The 15,099-nt window shown below is 55.1% G+C and overlaps 2 protein-coding genes across 3 annotated transcripts; one reads left to right on the top strand and one right to left on the bottom strand.

Annotated features, from left to right (window-relative positions):
- Window positions 1-353: 353 nt before the first annotated feature.
- Window positions 354-10,772, bottom strand: LOC139239328 (dipeptidyl peptidase 3-like). The gene is made up of 3 exons (XM_070868003.1): window positions 10,588-10,772; window positions 7,818-8,118; window positions 354-476 (listed from the first exon to the last, which is right to left on the bottom strand). Exons 1-3 carry the CDS (start codon window positions 10,770-10,772, stop codon window positions 354-356), a joined length of 609 nt encoding a protein of 202 aa, XP_070724104.1.
- Window positions 10,773-11,749: 977 nt separating this feature from the next.
- LOC139239421 (distal membrane-arm assembly complex protein 1-like) lies at window positions 11,750-14,924 on the top strand. Of its 2 annotated transcripts, XM_070868142.1 has the most exons (3): window positions 11,750-11,970; window positions 13,503-13,592; window positions 14,437-14,503. In XM_070868142.1, exons 1-2 carry the CDS (start codon window positions 11,769-11,771, stop codon window positions 13,589-13,591), a joined length of 291 nt encoding a protein of 96 aa, XP_070724243.1. In that variant the 5' UTR covers window positions 11,750-11,768; the 3' UTR covers window position 13,592; window positions 14,437-14,503. The 2 variants fall into 2 exon arrangements, with proteins under 2 accessions (XP_070724243.1, XP_070724244.1); XM_070868143.1 differs by lacking the exon at window positions 13,503-13,592 and having other exon boundaries at window positions 14,437-14,924.
- Window positions 14,925-15,099: the final 175 nt, after the last annotated feature.

The raw sequence follows: 15,099 nt of genomic DNA on the forward strand, positions 1-15,099 counted from the left end.
GTCGACCTCAGCCTTGAATATACTCAACGACTCAGCATAAGCGGCCCTCTGGGGCAGAGAATTCCAAAGACCCACAGCCGAGCGAGCTTGCGTTTAGCAATAGTAGAATTGGCCACAGCTCGGCTGGGTGAGATTCACGCCAACGACCACTGCCCAGTGACCACTGCGGAAAAGAGCAGGCGGATGGGCGTGCACCATATCAGGACTGGGCGATAACGCCCCCCCCCACTTTGGTCCAAGAGTTTGCCCCAAGGATGCCACCTGGGCTGCCATATTCAGAATGGGCACCCCTCACTACACCACACAAGAGGATGATGGTCCCTCCCAACCCCACCGCCTTCAAGAGAAGGAACTCAGGCGGGCAAATTATATTTCCAATACTGTACCTGTGGTAGGTTAGGCACAAACTTGGTGTCCCCAAAGGACTTGTAGTTGCCCATGTTGGAATAAACTCCCGCTGCATACACAAGGAATGCCTGGAACACAGCACAAACATCACGGTCAAATACTCAAAACACAAACATACTTGCATTGCTATAGTGTCTTTCGCAACCACCGGACCACAGCCAATGAAGTACTTGTGGAGTGTGGTCACTGTTGTATTGTGGGAAACGCGGCAGCCAATTTGAGCACAGCAAGCTCCAACAAACAGCAATGTGATAATGACCAGATCATCTGTTTTTGTTATGAGATGGGGGGGGGCGGAGAATGTATGTGTGGGGGGAGGGGGGAGGGGGAACGGGAGGGGGGGAGGGGGGACGGGGGGGGGGGAGGGGGGACGGGAGGGGGGGGGAGGGGGAACGGGAGGGGGGGGAGGGGAACGGGAGGGGGGGAGGGGGGAACGGGAGGGGGGGGAGGGGGAACGGGAGGGGGACGGGAGGGGGCGGGGGAGGGGGGAACGGGAGGGGGGGAGGGGGAACGGGAGGGGGGGGAGGGGGAACGGGAGGGGGGGGAGGGGGAACGGGAGGGGGGGGGAGGGGGGAACGGGAGGGGGGGAGGGGGAACGGGAGGGGGGGAGGGGGAACGGGAGGGGGGGGAGGGGGAACGGGAGGGGGGGGAGGGGGAACGGGAGGGGGGGAGGGGAACGGGAGGGGGGGGAGGGGGAACGGGAGGGGGGGAGAGGGAACGGGAGGGGGGGGGGGAGGGGGAACGGGAGGGGGGGAGGGGGGAACGGAAGGAGGGGGGGAGGGGGAACGGAAGGAGGGGGGGAGGGGGAACGGGAGGGGGGGGAGGGGGAACGGGAGGGGGGGGGAGGGGGAACGGGAGGGGGGAAGGAGGGGGAACGGGAGGGGGGGAAGGAGGGGGAACGGGAGGGGGGAAGGAGGGGGAACGGGAGGGGGGGAAGGAGGGGGAACGGGAGGGGGGGAAGGAGGGGGAACGGGAGGGGGGGAAGGAGGGGGAACGGGAGGGGGGGAAGGAGGGGGAACGGGAGGGGGGGAAGGAGGGGGAACGGGAGGGGGGAAGGAGGGGAACGGGAGGGGGGGAAGGAGGGGGAACGGGAGGGGGGAAGGAGGGGGAACGGGAGGGGGGGAGGGGGAACGGGAGGGGGGGGAGGGGGAACGGGAGGGGGGGGAGGGGGAACGGGAGGGGGAACGGGAGGGGGAACGGGAGGGGGGGGGAGGGGGAACGGGAGGGGGGGGGAGGGGGAACGGGAGGGGGGGGAGGGGGAACGGGAGGGGGGGAGGGGGAACGGGAGGGGGGGGAGGGGGAACGGGAGGGGGGGGAGGGGGAACGGGAGGGGGGGGGAGGGGGAATGGGAGGGGGAACATGGGGTGGAGGGGGAAGAGGGGGAATGGGGAGAAAGCGAGAGACACCAAGAGGTGAGGGATGTATTTGTAGAACAGGCCATGTGTTATGGAGCTTTTACACATCTCCCTCCCACTTGAGGTGGATTGCAGGCGTGGTTATAACTTTAAAAGCCAACAGAAAGCCTGGATGCTGAAGAGTGACGCAGTTGGATGTTTGGATTGTGATCAGAGCAGGGCCTGGGACACAGGGTGACCCTCTGAAATTCCACCAGACCGAGGCAAATGGATTCAGCCGAGGTGCCTGAAGGGTTAATTATCGAGAGAGAGAGAGAGAGAGAGAGAGAGAGGGCAGTTTTGCTTTGCAGTGCACTGCAGGGTTGGCCGAAACCAAGCTCAAGCCATGTAAACAGTTGGGAGGTCAGTGAGAAGGTCGGGCTGCACATTGTGTCAATGGTTCTCGGGCGGCAAACGTTTCAGGCAAATCTGGTGTCCCTGGGCCAGCCGCTTTCCATCGCGCGCACTGTCGCACAGTCGCTGCTCGGCTGGGGGCCCTGTGGATCCCCCCCACCTCAGCCTCAGACTCAAGCCCCGAGGCAGCACTGTATTGTCGTGAGGCCCCCTCCCCAGTTTCAGTGGATAAGGCAGACGCCGAAACATCCGGCTGTCCTGGCCAATATTCCTCCCTTATCGAGAACAAGGCTAACTGGTCATTCATCTGACCGTTTGTGAAATAGGAACAGGAACAGGAGGAGGCCATTCAGCCCCTCGAGCCTGTTACATTAGGAATAGGAGGAGTCCATTCAGCCCCTCGAATCTGTTACATTAGGAACAGGAGGAGGCCATTCAGCCCCTCGAGCCTGTTACATTAGGAACAGGAGGAGGCCATTCAGCCCCTCGAGCCTGTTACATTAGGAACAGGAGGAGGCCATTCAGCCCCTCGAGCCTGTTACATTAGGAACAGGAGGAGTCCATTCAGCCCCTCGAACCTGTTACATTAGGAACAGGAGGAGGCCATTCAGCCCCTCGAACCTGTTACATTAGGAACAGGAGGAGGCCATTCAGCCCCTCGAGCCTGTTACATTAGGAACAGGAGGCCATTCAGCCCCTCGAGCCTGTTACATTAGGAATAGGAGGAGTCCATTCAGCCCCTCGAGCCTGTTACATTAGGAACAGGAGGAGACCATTCAGCCCCTCGAGCCTGTTACATTAGGAACAGGAGGAGACCATTCAGCCCCTCGAGCCTGTTATATTAGGAACAGGAGGAGGCCATTCAGCCCCTCGAGCCTGTTACATTAGGAACAGGAGGAGTCCATTCAGCCCCTCGAGCCTGTTACATTAGGAACAGGAGGAGGCCATTCAGCCCCTCGAGCCTGTTACATTAGGAACAGGAGGAGGCCATTCAGCCCCTCGAGCCTGTTACATTAGGAACAGGAGGAGGCCATTCAGCCCCTCGAGCCTGTTACATTAGGAACAGGAGGAGACCATTCAGCCCCTCGAGCCTGTTACATTAGGAACAGGAGGAGACCATTCAGCCCCTCGAGCCTGCTCCACCATTCAATCAGATCGCGGCTGATCTGCATCTTAACCCCATCTACCTGCCTTGGTTCCGTCACCCTCAATACCTTACTCCCCAGTTTTGACCTTTCCAATTGACCCCCGACCTCGACAGTGTTTTGGGGGAGAGAGTTCCCGATTCCCAGGGCCCTTTGTGTGAAGAAGTGCTCCCTGACATCACCCTGAACGGCCGGGCTCTAATGGTAAGGTGTCGCCCCCTTGTTCTGGACTGACCCACCAGAGGGAACACTTTCTCTCTCGATCTCCCCCATCGAACCCTTTAACCCTCTCAAACCCCTCGATGAGATCGCCCCTTAACCTTCCCCACTCGAGGGGACACAGGCCCAGTCTGTGTGTGTGCGACCTGCCCTCGGGATTTAACCCTCGAAGCCCCGGGGTATGGTTCTGGTGAATCTGCCCCACTGCCCCTCCAAGGCCGATATACCCTCCCCAAGGGGCGGTGGGGGGAGCCCGGGACAGGACACAGTGACTCCAAGATGGGGTATGAGAGGAGCTTTATATATAACCTGCTGTGTGCAAAATGGCTGCAACGATACTCCAAACAGCACAGGAACCCAAACTGAGGCTGAACAGCTTATTCTTATCCCTGTGTCCCTGACGTGTTGTGATTAGAGGTTGCTGCAACAGTGGGGTGGGGTGCGGTGTTCGGCTGTGCTCAAATGCTGCCGTTAAGATTTATTGTCTTAGCAGCTTTCTCTCCCCCGCCTCCAGTTCAAAGTTCTCCATTGTCCTTGAAGAACTTTTGTCCCGGCTGGCCTTCCACAGTCTACCCGACATAAACTAGGTGATCCCAAAACTGCTGCTGCCCCTCCAGTGTCCTAACTCGCAACGAGTCCCACTCACCCATCACCCCCTGTGCTCGCTGCCCCGTGTCCTAACTCACACCGAGTCCCACTCACCCATCACCCCCTGTGCTCGCTGCCCCGTGTCCTAACTCACACCCAGTCCCACTCACCCATCACCCCCTGTACTCGCTGACCCGTGTCCTAACTCGCACCGAGTCCCAATCACCCATCACCCCCTGTGCTCACTGCCCCATGTCCTAACTCGCACCCAGTCCCACTCACCCATCACCCCCTGTGCTCACTGCCCCGTGTCCTAACTCGCACCCAGTCCCGCTCACCCATCACCCCCTGTGCTCACTGCCCCATGTCCTAACTCGCACCAAGTCCCACTCACCCATCACCCCCTGTGCTCACCATTGGCTCCTGGTTAAGCAACGCCTCGATTTCAAAATTCTCCATCCTCATGTTCAAATCCCTCCTTGTCTCCCCTCCCACCTCTTCCAGCCCCCCCTCCAACAGATATCTGCACTCCCCTAATTCTCCCTCTTGACCATCCCTGATTATAATCGCTCAACCATCGGTGGCCGTGCCTTCTGTTGCCTGGGCATCAAACTCTGGAACTCCCTGCCGAAACCTCTCCACCTCTCTGTCCTCCTTCAAGGCGCTCCTTAAAACCGACCTCTTTCTGCCCTAATTTCTACTTGGGCTGTGTCAAATTTTTTAGCTCAATACTCCTGTGAAGTGCCTTTGGGACGGTTCACTATGTTAAAGGCGCTATATAAATACAGGTTGTTGTTATAGATGCAGGGCCAGGGTACGTAAGGGGGTAGAGTGTAGGGAGGAAATATCTTCCACTTCTATTGCTCTCCATCACAGCTCTCAAACGCCCCAACGCGCTTCAAACACACACAAAGGATTGCTTTTAAGTGCAGTGGCCATTGTTGGGTGGGAGCCATTTTGTGCACACCAAGATCCCACAAATATTCCACGGTATTTACAGCACAGATACATTCGGCCCCACTGCTCCGTGTCAGTGTTTATACTCCACACAAACCTCCTCCCACTCCCTCTTCATCTCCCCCCCCCCCCCCCCCCCCATCACCATAATCATCCTTATACTTGCTTTGGAGGCTGTTCAGAGAAGGTTCACTCGGTTAATTCCTAAGATGAAGGGGTTGCCTTATGAAGAAAGGTTGAGCAGGTTGGGCCTCTACACATTGGAGTTTAGAAGAATGAGAGGTGATCTTATTGAAACATATAAGATTCTGAAGGAGCTGGACAGTGTAGACACAGACAGGATATTTCCCCTCGTGGGGTAATCTAGAACTAGTTTCAGAATAAGGGGTCGCCCATTTAAAACTGAGATGAGAAGGAATTTCTTCTCTCAGAGGGTTGTAAATCTGTGGAATTCTCTGCCTCAGAGAGCTGTGGAGGCTGGGTCATTGAATATATTTGAGGTGGAGATAGACAGATTTTTGAGCGATAAGGGAGTGAAGGGTTATGGGGAGCGGGCGGGGAAGTGGAGCTGAGTCCGTGATCGGATCAGCCACGGTTTAATTGAATGGCGGAGCAGGCTCGAGGGGCCGAATGGCCGACTCCTGCTCCTCCTCAGGGCAATGCGTGAGGAGGACATAAAGAGGCTGCAAAAGGACATAGGCAGGCTAAGTGAGTGGGCAAGAATTTGGCAGATGGAGTATAATGTTGGAAAGTGTGAGGTCATGCACTTTGGTAGAAAAACAATCAAAGAGCAAGTTATTATTTAAATGGAGAAAGATTACAAAGTGCCGCAGTACAGCGGGACCTGGGGGTACTTGTGCATGAAACACAAAAGGTTAGTATGCAGATACAGTAAGTGATCAGGAAGTCCAATGGTATCTTGGCCTTTATTGCAAAGGGGATGGAGTATAAAAGCAGGGAAGTCTTGCTCCAGTTATACAGGGTATTGGTGAGACCACACCTGGAGTACTGCGTGCAGTTTTGGTTTCCATATTTACGAAAGGCTATACTTGCTTTGGAGGCAGTTCAGAGAAGGTTCACTCGGTTGATTCCGGAGATGAGGGGGTTGACTTATGAGGAAAGGTTGAGGAGGTTGGGCCTCTACTCATTGGAATTCAGAAGAATGAGAGGTGACCTTATCGAAATGTATAAGATTATGAGGGGACTTGACAAGGTGGATGCAGAGAGGATGTTTCCACTGATGGGGGAGACTAGAACTAGGGGGCATGGTCTTAGAATAAGGGGCCTCCCATTTAAAACAGAGATGAGGAGGAATTTCTTCTCTCAGAAGGTTGTAAATCTGTGGAATTCGCTGCCTCAGAGAGCTGTGGAGGCTGGGACATTGAATATAGACAGTTTCTTAACCGATAAGGGGGCGGGCAGGGAAGTGGAGCTGAGTCCATGATCGGATCAGCCATGTTCGTATTAAATGGCGGAGCAGGCTCAAGGGGTTGTATGGCTGACTCCTGCTACTATTTCTTATGTATGTTATGTTCATTGCCGGGCCCCCACCATCAACATCCTAGTGGGGGGGCGGGGGGGGGAGGCTCACCATTGACCAGAAACTTAACTGAGCAGCCACATAAATATGTTCTTATGTATGTTATTCTTTCCTTCCTTATGTGTTTATCCAGCTTCCCCTTAAATGCATCTCTGCTATTGGCCTTCACCACTCCCTGTGGCAGCGAGTTCCACATTCTCACCGCTCTCTGGGGAAAGAAGTTTCTCCTGAATTCCCCATTGGGTTTATCAGTGACTGTCTGATATTGGTGGCCCCCTTAGTTATGGTCTCCCTCTCTCTCCACCTACCCGATTGAACCCCCTCGGACTTCCCTTTTCTGGAGAAAGGTTGGGCCCGTACTCATTGGAGTTCAGAAGAATGAGGGGCGATCTTATTGAAACGTATAAGATACTGAGGGAGCTTGACAGATGCAGAGAGCATGTTTGCCTTCGTGGGGAAAATCAAGAACTAGGAGGCATAGTTTCAGAATAAGAGGTCCCCCCTTCCCACCCCTCCCCCCTCCCCACCCGGGGAGGGGGGAGGGGTGGGGATGGGGGGGAGGGGTGGGGATGGGGGGGGAGGGGTGGGGATGGGGGGGAGGGGTGGGGATGGGGGGGGAGGGGTGGGGATGGGGGGGGAGGGGTGGGGATGGGGGGGGAGGGGTGGGGATGGGGGGGGAGGGGTGGGGATGGGGGGGGAGGGGTGGGGATGGGGGGGGAGGGGTGGGGATGGGGGGGGAGGGGTGGGGATGGGGGGGGGGGGTGGGGATGGGGGGGGAGGGGTGGGGATGGGGGGGAGGGGTGGGGATGGGGGGGGAGGGGTGGGGATGGGGGGGGAGGGGTGGGGATGGGGGGGGAGGGGTGGGGATGGGGGGGGAGGGGTGGGGATGGGGGGGGAGGGGTGGGGATGGGGGGGGAGGGGTGGGGATGGGGGGGAGGGGTGGGGATGGGGGGAGGGGTGGGGATGGGGGGGAGGGGTGGGGATGGGGGGGAGGGGTGGGGATGGGGGGGAGGGGTGGGGATGGGGGGAGGGGTGGGGATGGGGGGGAGGGGTGGGGATGGGGGGGAGGGGTGGGGATGGGGGGGAGGGGTGGGGATGGGGGGGAGGGGTGGGGATGGGGGGGGAGGGGTGGGGATGGGGGATGGGGGAGGGGATGGGGAGGGGGGATGGGGGAGGGGATGGGGGAGGGGGCAGAGACGCGATCGGCTTTACCTGGTATTCCTCGGAGGTCATGCCGAGCGCCGTGGCCGCTTCCTGAAGCTCGCAGAGGGGCTGAGCTTTGAAGAGCTTCTGCAGCAGCACGTAGATGGCGGGTGACTCTGGCGAGGTCTGTAACAGCACCACCAGCCCGCCGTACCAGGAGGCCCGCGAGACGTAGTGCGCATACAGCTTCTCCTCCTTTGACAGGAGCTGGAAGGCCTCCTTGCAGTCCAGCAGCGAGATGCCGACATCGTTGGGCAACACGTACTGAGAGTCCACCATCTTGCCTCGCTTCGACAGGCCGCAGTCAAATCTGCCGCGGCCCGGGAAAAAAAACAATTAAACCAGAAACGTCGCAATTTAATGCCAGCCGGTTTCCACCTGATGACACCGGCTCTCTGCTCAGTGTAGTCCCACCCCGAACATTAAAAAAGGTACACACACACACATATCCCCCGACTATTCATAGAAATTTACGAGACAGAAGGAGGCCATTCGGCCCATCGTGTCCACACCGGCCGACAAAGAGCTATCCAGCCTAATCCTTGACAAGGTGGATGCAGAGAGGATGTTCCCACTGATGGGGGAGACTAGAACTAGGGGGCATGGTCTTAGAATAAGGGGCCGCCCATTTAAAACTGAGATGAGGAGGAATTTCTTCTCTCAGAGGGTTGTAAATCTGTGGAACTCGCTGCCTCAGAGAGCTGTGGAGGCCGGGTCATTGAATAAATTTAAGACAGAGATAGACAGTTCCTTAACCGATAAGGGAGCGGGCAGGGAAGTGGAGCTGAGTCCATGATCGGATCAGCCATGATCGTATTAAATGGCAGAGCAGGCTCGAGGGGCCGAATGGCCGACTCCTGCTCCTATTTCCTATGTTTTTATTATCATAGCCCTGTAGGTTACGGCACTTCAAGTGCACATCCAAGTACTGTTTAAATGTGGTGAGGGTTTCTGCCTCTACCACCCTTTCAGGCAGTGAGTTCCACCCCAGACCCCCACCACCCTCTGGGTGAAGGAAATTCCCCTCAAATCCCCTCTAAACCTCCTACCAAATACTTTAAATCTCTGCCCCCTGGTTGTTGACCCCTCCCCGCTAAGGGAAATAGGTCCTTCCTATCCACTCTATCTAGGCCCCTCATAATTTTATATGCCTCAATTAAATCTCCCCTCGGCCTCCTCTGTTCCAAAGCAAATAAACCCAGCCTATCTAATCTTTCCTCACGGCTAAAATTCTCCAGTCCTGGCAACATCCTCTTAAATCTCCTCTGTACCCTCACTCATGCAATCACATCCTTCCTGTAATCTGGTGACCAGAACTGCACGCAGTGCTCTAGCTTTGGCCTAACTAGTGTTTTATCCAGTTGAAGCATAACCTCCCTGCTCTTGTATTCTATGCCTCGACTAGTAAAGGCAAGAATCATGTATGCCTCCCGAACCACCTTATCTACCTGGCCTGCCACCTTTCGGGATCTGTGGACATGCACTCCAAGGTCCCTCTGTTCCTCTACACTTCTCAGTGTCCATTTATTGTGTATTCCCTCGCCTTGTTAGTCCTCCCCAAATGCATTACCTCACACTTCTCCGGATTGGATTCCATTTGCCACTGTTCTGCCCACCTGACCAGACCATCGATATCTTCCTGCAGTCTACAGCTTTCCTGCTCACCATTAACCACACAGCCAATTTTTGTATCATATTAAAAGGCACACACACACTCCTATTAAAAAGAGAAATGCACACCCCAATATTACAAAGGAAGCCACACCCGGCCTCCCCACCCCAATATTAAAGGGACATGCCTATTCCTAATATTAAAGAGTCCTGCACATCCCCAATATTAAAGAGATATGCGCCCCCATAATAAATGCACATACACCCCAATATTAAAGGCACATGCACCCCCCAATATTAAAAGGATATGCACCCAATATTAAAGAGACATGGACCCCCCAATATTAAAGAGACATACATCCCCCCAATATTAAAGGGACATGCACCCCCAATATTAAAGAGACATGCACCCCCCAATATTAAAGAGACATGCACCCCCCAATATTAAAGAGACATGCACCCCCCAATATTAAAGAGACATGCACCCCCCAATATTAAAAGGACATGCACCCCCCCAATATTAAAAGGACATGCACCCCCCCAATATTAAAGGGACATGCACCCCATCCCAATATTAAAGGGACATACACCCACCCCAATATTAAAGGGACATGCACCCCCCACAATATTAAAGGGACATGCACCCCCCACAATATTAAAGGGACATACATCCCCCCAATATTAAAGAGACATACATCCCCCCAATATTAAAGAGACATGCACCCCCCAATATTAAAGGGACATGCACCCCATCCCAATATTAAAGGGACATGCACCCACCCCAATATTAAAGGGACATGCACCCCCCACAATATTAAAGGGACATGCACCCCCCACAATATTAAAGGGACATGCACCCCCCACAATATTAAAGAGACATGCACCCACCCCCCAATATTAAAGGGACATGGACCCCCCCCAATATTAAAGGGACATGCACCCCCACAATATTAAAGGGACATGCACCCCCACAATATTAAAGGGACATGCACCCCCACAATATTAAAGGGACATGCACCCCCACAATATTAAAGGGACATGCACACTTTAATATATTTTCCCCTCCCTGGCCACAAAAGGAAAGTTTCCCGGGAGAATAAAGTTGCTGAGAGATTGAATCCAGTCAGTGAGGGCCCACATGGAGCAGCCCCGAGCTTCCCCCCCGCACCTACAGTTACCGGCGCCTCGCTTCTCCGCCGCTTCATTCATCCACTGCCTGCGGCCTGAGATGACCTGGGGCCGGCCGGCGCAGCCCCTGCCCCTCCCAGGGCCTCTCTCCGCCAATCCCACACCGCCGCCGCCTGTCAGACAACTGTTTCGACCAAGCGCACGCCGCCACTGCCGGACGGACATCTGCTTCAGCCAATGGCGTGCCACGGCGCCACCCAGCCCCCACCTGGCGCACCGCCACCGCCTCCCGGGATCCCTCTTCGCCAATCGCGCGTCGCCGGCTCTAATGGACACCTCCTTCCGCCAATCGGTTGCAACCCATGTCTGATGGACAGCTGCCTGGACCAATAGCGCACCGCAGCGCCACCCGGCCCCCCCTTTTACACCAATCAGGCAGCGCCGCCTCCCGGGCGCCTGATCCGCCAATCACGCGTCGCCAACTGTGATGGTCGTTTCCCTCCACCAATCGCCCATCCTTATCCGCTGACGGGCCTCGCCCTCCGCCCTCCGCGGACCGCGCCGCCTCCCCTCCGCTCTCCGCCAATGGAACGTCGCCTCCACTTGATGGACAGCTTCCTCCACCAATTGGAGGGCGCCACTCCCTGACTGACGCGAGTCGCATCCAATGGAAAAGCGGTGGGAGGCGGGACCGCCGTTCAAAGATATCAGGTGGTTAACGCCTGGGCGGTTGGTAATGACTTCTGCTTGTGACCGTTTGAAAATAAAAAATAAAATAAATTTCTTACACCGGAGACCGCGGGAGGATATTTAATAATCGTTGGGCAAAAAATAAATGAAGCAACGTTGGACCTGACCTGACATTAATTGATTGACAGGCGGGTCAGCCAATGGAGAGGCGGATTGGTATGACTGACGTTCCAATTGTCCAGTCGGAGCGCGAGGCGGGTGGGACTCCAGGGGTCGAGGGTTATGGCGACACTTAGAAAGCATTTGTGACTAAGAATCGGGCTCAATCTCAAATCAAACAAGCTACACTGCGAGTCAATGTTATTATCTTTTAATTTTTTTCCCATAATGGAATTTTATCGCAGTTAGAAATAGTTTTTTGGGGATCCGGGAACTATTGGCGGGGCTTTTGGTTGTCCGGGGGAAGGTTTAGAGCGGGACGCATTCAGCACTGAAAGGGTCCGTCCCTTGGTAAGGGTCCGCCCCGCGAAAATGGCGGGTTCTGGCAAAAACGAGGAGGCTGCTGCTGCTGCTGCTCCCGCTCAACTCTTCAAGGACTGCTGGGGCTGCCGGGCGGTGAGCGGCGGCGGCCTGATCGGGGCGGGGGGCTACGTGTTGGCCGCCGCCCGCCGGGTGATGCAGCGAGGGGCCCCGCCCGGCCTGGGCGCCGTGGCCCAGATTGTCTTCGGCCTTGGTGAGTGGCCATGGAGGGAGGGGGGACATGGGCCAGCTTCTCTCCCCTGGAGGAGCTGATCCATCTCCCCACAGCCGCCCTACGCCCGCCAACCACCACCCCCACCCCCACCCCCACCACATTCTGCCCGCTATTTGACTGTGGGAGGCATCACACCCTGGCCAAAAATATAGATCGGCCTTTCCTTCATCCTGGCTGGGTCAGAATCCTGGAATTCCCTCCCGAACTGCGCCGCGAGGGAGCGCCTTCACCCCACCAGCTCGCCGCCACCTTCGCGAGGGGCGACCAGCGACGTCCCATCCCCCATCCCATAGAACGAATAAAAGCAAAAACATTGGCACATTGGGAGCAGGAGAAGGCCATTCAGCCCCTCGAGCCTGTTACATTAGGAACAGGAGGAGGCCATTCAGCCCCTCGAGCCTGTTACATTAGGAACAGGAGGAGGCCCATTCAGCCCCTCGGGCCTGTTACATTAAGAACAGGAGGAGGCCATTCAGCCCCTCGAGCCTGTTACATTAGGAACAGGAGGAGGCCCATTCAGCCCCTCGGGCCTGTTACATTAGGAACAGGAGGAGGCCGTTCAGCCCCTTGAGCCTGTTACACAGGAACAGGAGGAGGCCATTCAGCCCCTCGAGCCTGTTACATTAGGAACAGGAGGAGGACATTCAGCCCCTCGAGCCTGTTACATTAAGAACAGGAGGAGGACATTCAGCCCCTCGAGCCTGTTACATTAGGAACAGGAGGAGGCCATTCAGCCCCTCGAGCCTGTTACATTAAGAACAGGAGGAGGACATTCAGCCCCTCGAGCCTGTTACATTAGGAACAGGAGGAGGCCATTCAGCCCCTCGAGCCTGTTACATTAGGAACAGGAGGAGGACATTCAGCCCCTCGAGCCTGTTACACAGGAACAGGAGGAGGCCATTCAGCCCCTCGAGCCTGTTACATTAGGAACAGGAGGAGGACATTCAGCCCCTTGAGCCTGTTACATTAGGAACAGGAGGAGGACATTCAGCCCCTCGAGCCTGTTACATTAAGAACAGGAGGAGGCCATTCAGCCCCTCGAGCCTGTTACATTAGGAACAGGAGGAGGCCGTTCAGCCCCTCGAGCCTGTTACATTAGGAACAGGAGGAGGCCATTCAGCCCCTTGAGCCTGTTACATTAGGAACAGGAGGAGGCCATTCAGCCCCTCGGGCCTGTTACATTAAGAACAGGAGGAGGCCATTCAGCCCCTCGAGCCTGTTACATTAGGAACAGGAGGAGGCCGTTCAGCCCCTTGAGCCTGTTACATTAGGAACAGGAGGAGGCCATTCAGCCCCTCGGGCCTGTTACATTAAGAACAGGAGGAGGCCATTCAGCCCCTCGAGCCTGTTACATTAGGAACAGGAGGAGGCCATTCAGCCCCTCGAGCCTGTTACATTAGGAACAGGAGGAGGCCATTCAGCCCCTCGAGCCTGTTACGCCATTCACTGAGATCGCGGCTGATCTGCGACCTAACTCCATCCACCCACCTTTGCCTCATATTCCTTAATAGCTTTGCTTAACAGAAAGTTAGCAATCTGTAGATCGAGAGAAACTGTTCCCATTGGCGGAAGGGTCGAGAACCAGAGGACACAGATTTAAGGTGACTGACAAAAGAAGCAGCATTGACACGAGGAAAAACTTTTTTACTCAGCGAGTGGTTAGGATCTGGAAGGGTGATGGAGGCAGATTCAATCACAGCTTTCAAAAGGGAGTTGGATAAGTACCTGAAGGAAAAAAATTGCAGGGCTACGGGGATAGAGCGGGGGAGTGGGATTAGCTGAAGTGCTCTTGCAGAGAGCCGTCACGGGCTCGAGGGGCCGAATGGCTGCCTTCTGTGCTGTAAGCGTTCTATGATTCTAACTATTCAGCAACAATCAGCAGAGGAAGCATGGGTAACATCACAATGTTCGTTACAATTTCATATTTGGTTCATTTGTGAAGGGCATCAAGAAAGTTGTGAGGAAGTCCAGGGGTCACAGTCTAAGGATAAGGGGTAAGCCATTTCGGATCGAGATGAGGAGAAACTTCTTCACTGAGAATTATGAACCTGTGGAATTCTCTACCACAGAAAGTTGTTGAGGCGAGAGAGTTAGATAGGGTCCTTATGGCTAAAGGGATCAAGGGGTATGGAGAGAAAGCAGGAAAGGTGAATGATCAGCCATGATCATCTTGAATGCCGGTGCAGGCTCGAATGGCCTGCTCCTGCACCTATTTTCTATGTTTCAATGATCTGGAATGCGCTGTATGAAAGGGCGGTGGAAGCAGATTCAATAGTAATTTTCAAAAGAGCAATTGGATATATACTTGAAAAGGGCTATGAGGAAAGAAGAGAGTGGGATTAATTGGATAACTGGTTTGAGAGAGCTGGTACAATGGGCCAAATGGCCTCCTGCGCTATCGGATTCCAACTAATCATAATTTCCCTCCACTTCTCTAATCGGCAGGTCTGGCATCCTGGGGTGTGGTGATCTTAGTCGACCCGGTTGGGAAATCTCACCCAAAGTAGTAAGAATTGCACAGAATCGGCACTCTGCCTTGAATGCCATCTACATCACGCAGGGAAGGAAAGAGAAACCCTGTCAAAGTGCATGTTAATCGAGACTTTCCAACTTCTGTCCATACTGTGACCGTGGTGGGGGGGAACCTGTGAAGGATTGTGTTTGAGAGGAAACCAAACAAAATCTTTTGTGCTGTGGAAGGATTTTATTCTAATACACTTTCTGAATGGAAGCCTGAGGTGGCCGGATAAGGCAGGAATGAATGTTTGTGCAACGAATTAACATGGAACTTTTATTGTGTGCGCGCGTATTTAATCAATGTATCTCGACAGCTTTATCAAATGTTCAACATCACTGCAGCGAGTTCTGTAATGTGTTGAGCCAAGAAAAAATTAAAATGTCACAGTGACTCAAGACCCTGTAACCCACCATTCTTTGTTCAATACTGTGGTGCATCTGCGCATTAATAATGCCTTGGTGTTGGGGACGTGCCTGTTGATGGCCCAACGTTAATACGGTGGCTCTCAGATAAGTGACGCTGCAGCCCGACACTCGCGAGCTGGCAAAATTAGTTGCTTTGTAGCCTCCACAGAAAACCTCGCTCCCACT

Source organism: Pristiophorus japonicus, chromosome 27 (genome assembly GCF_044704955.1).
Source record: "Pristiophorus japonicus isolate sPriJap1 chromosome 27, sPriJap1.hap1, whole genome shotgun sequence".
NCBI classification, from domain to species: domain Eukaryota; kingdom Metazoa; phylum Chordata; class Chondrichthyes; family Pristiophoridae; genus Pristiophorus; species Pristiophorus japonicus.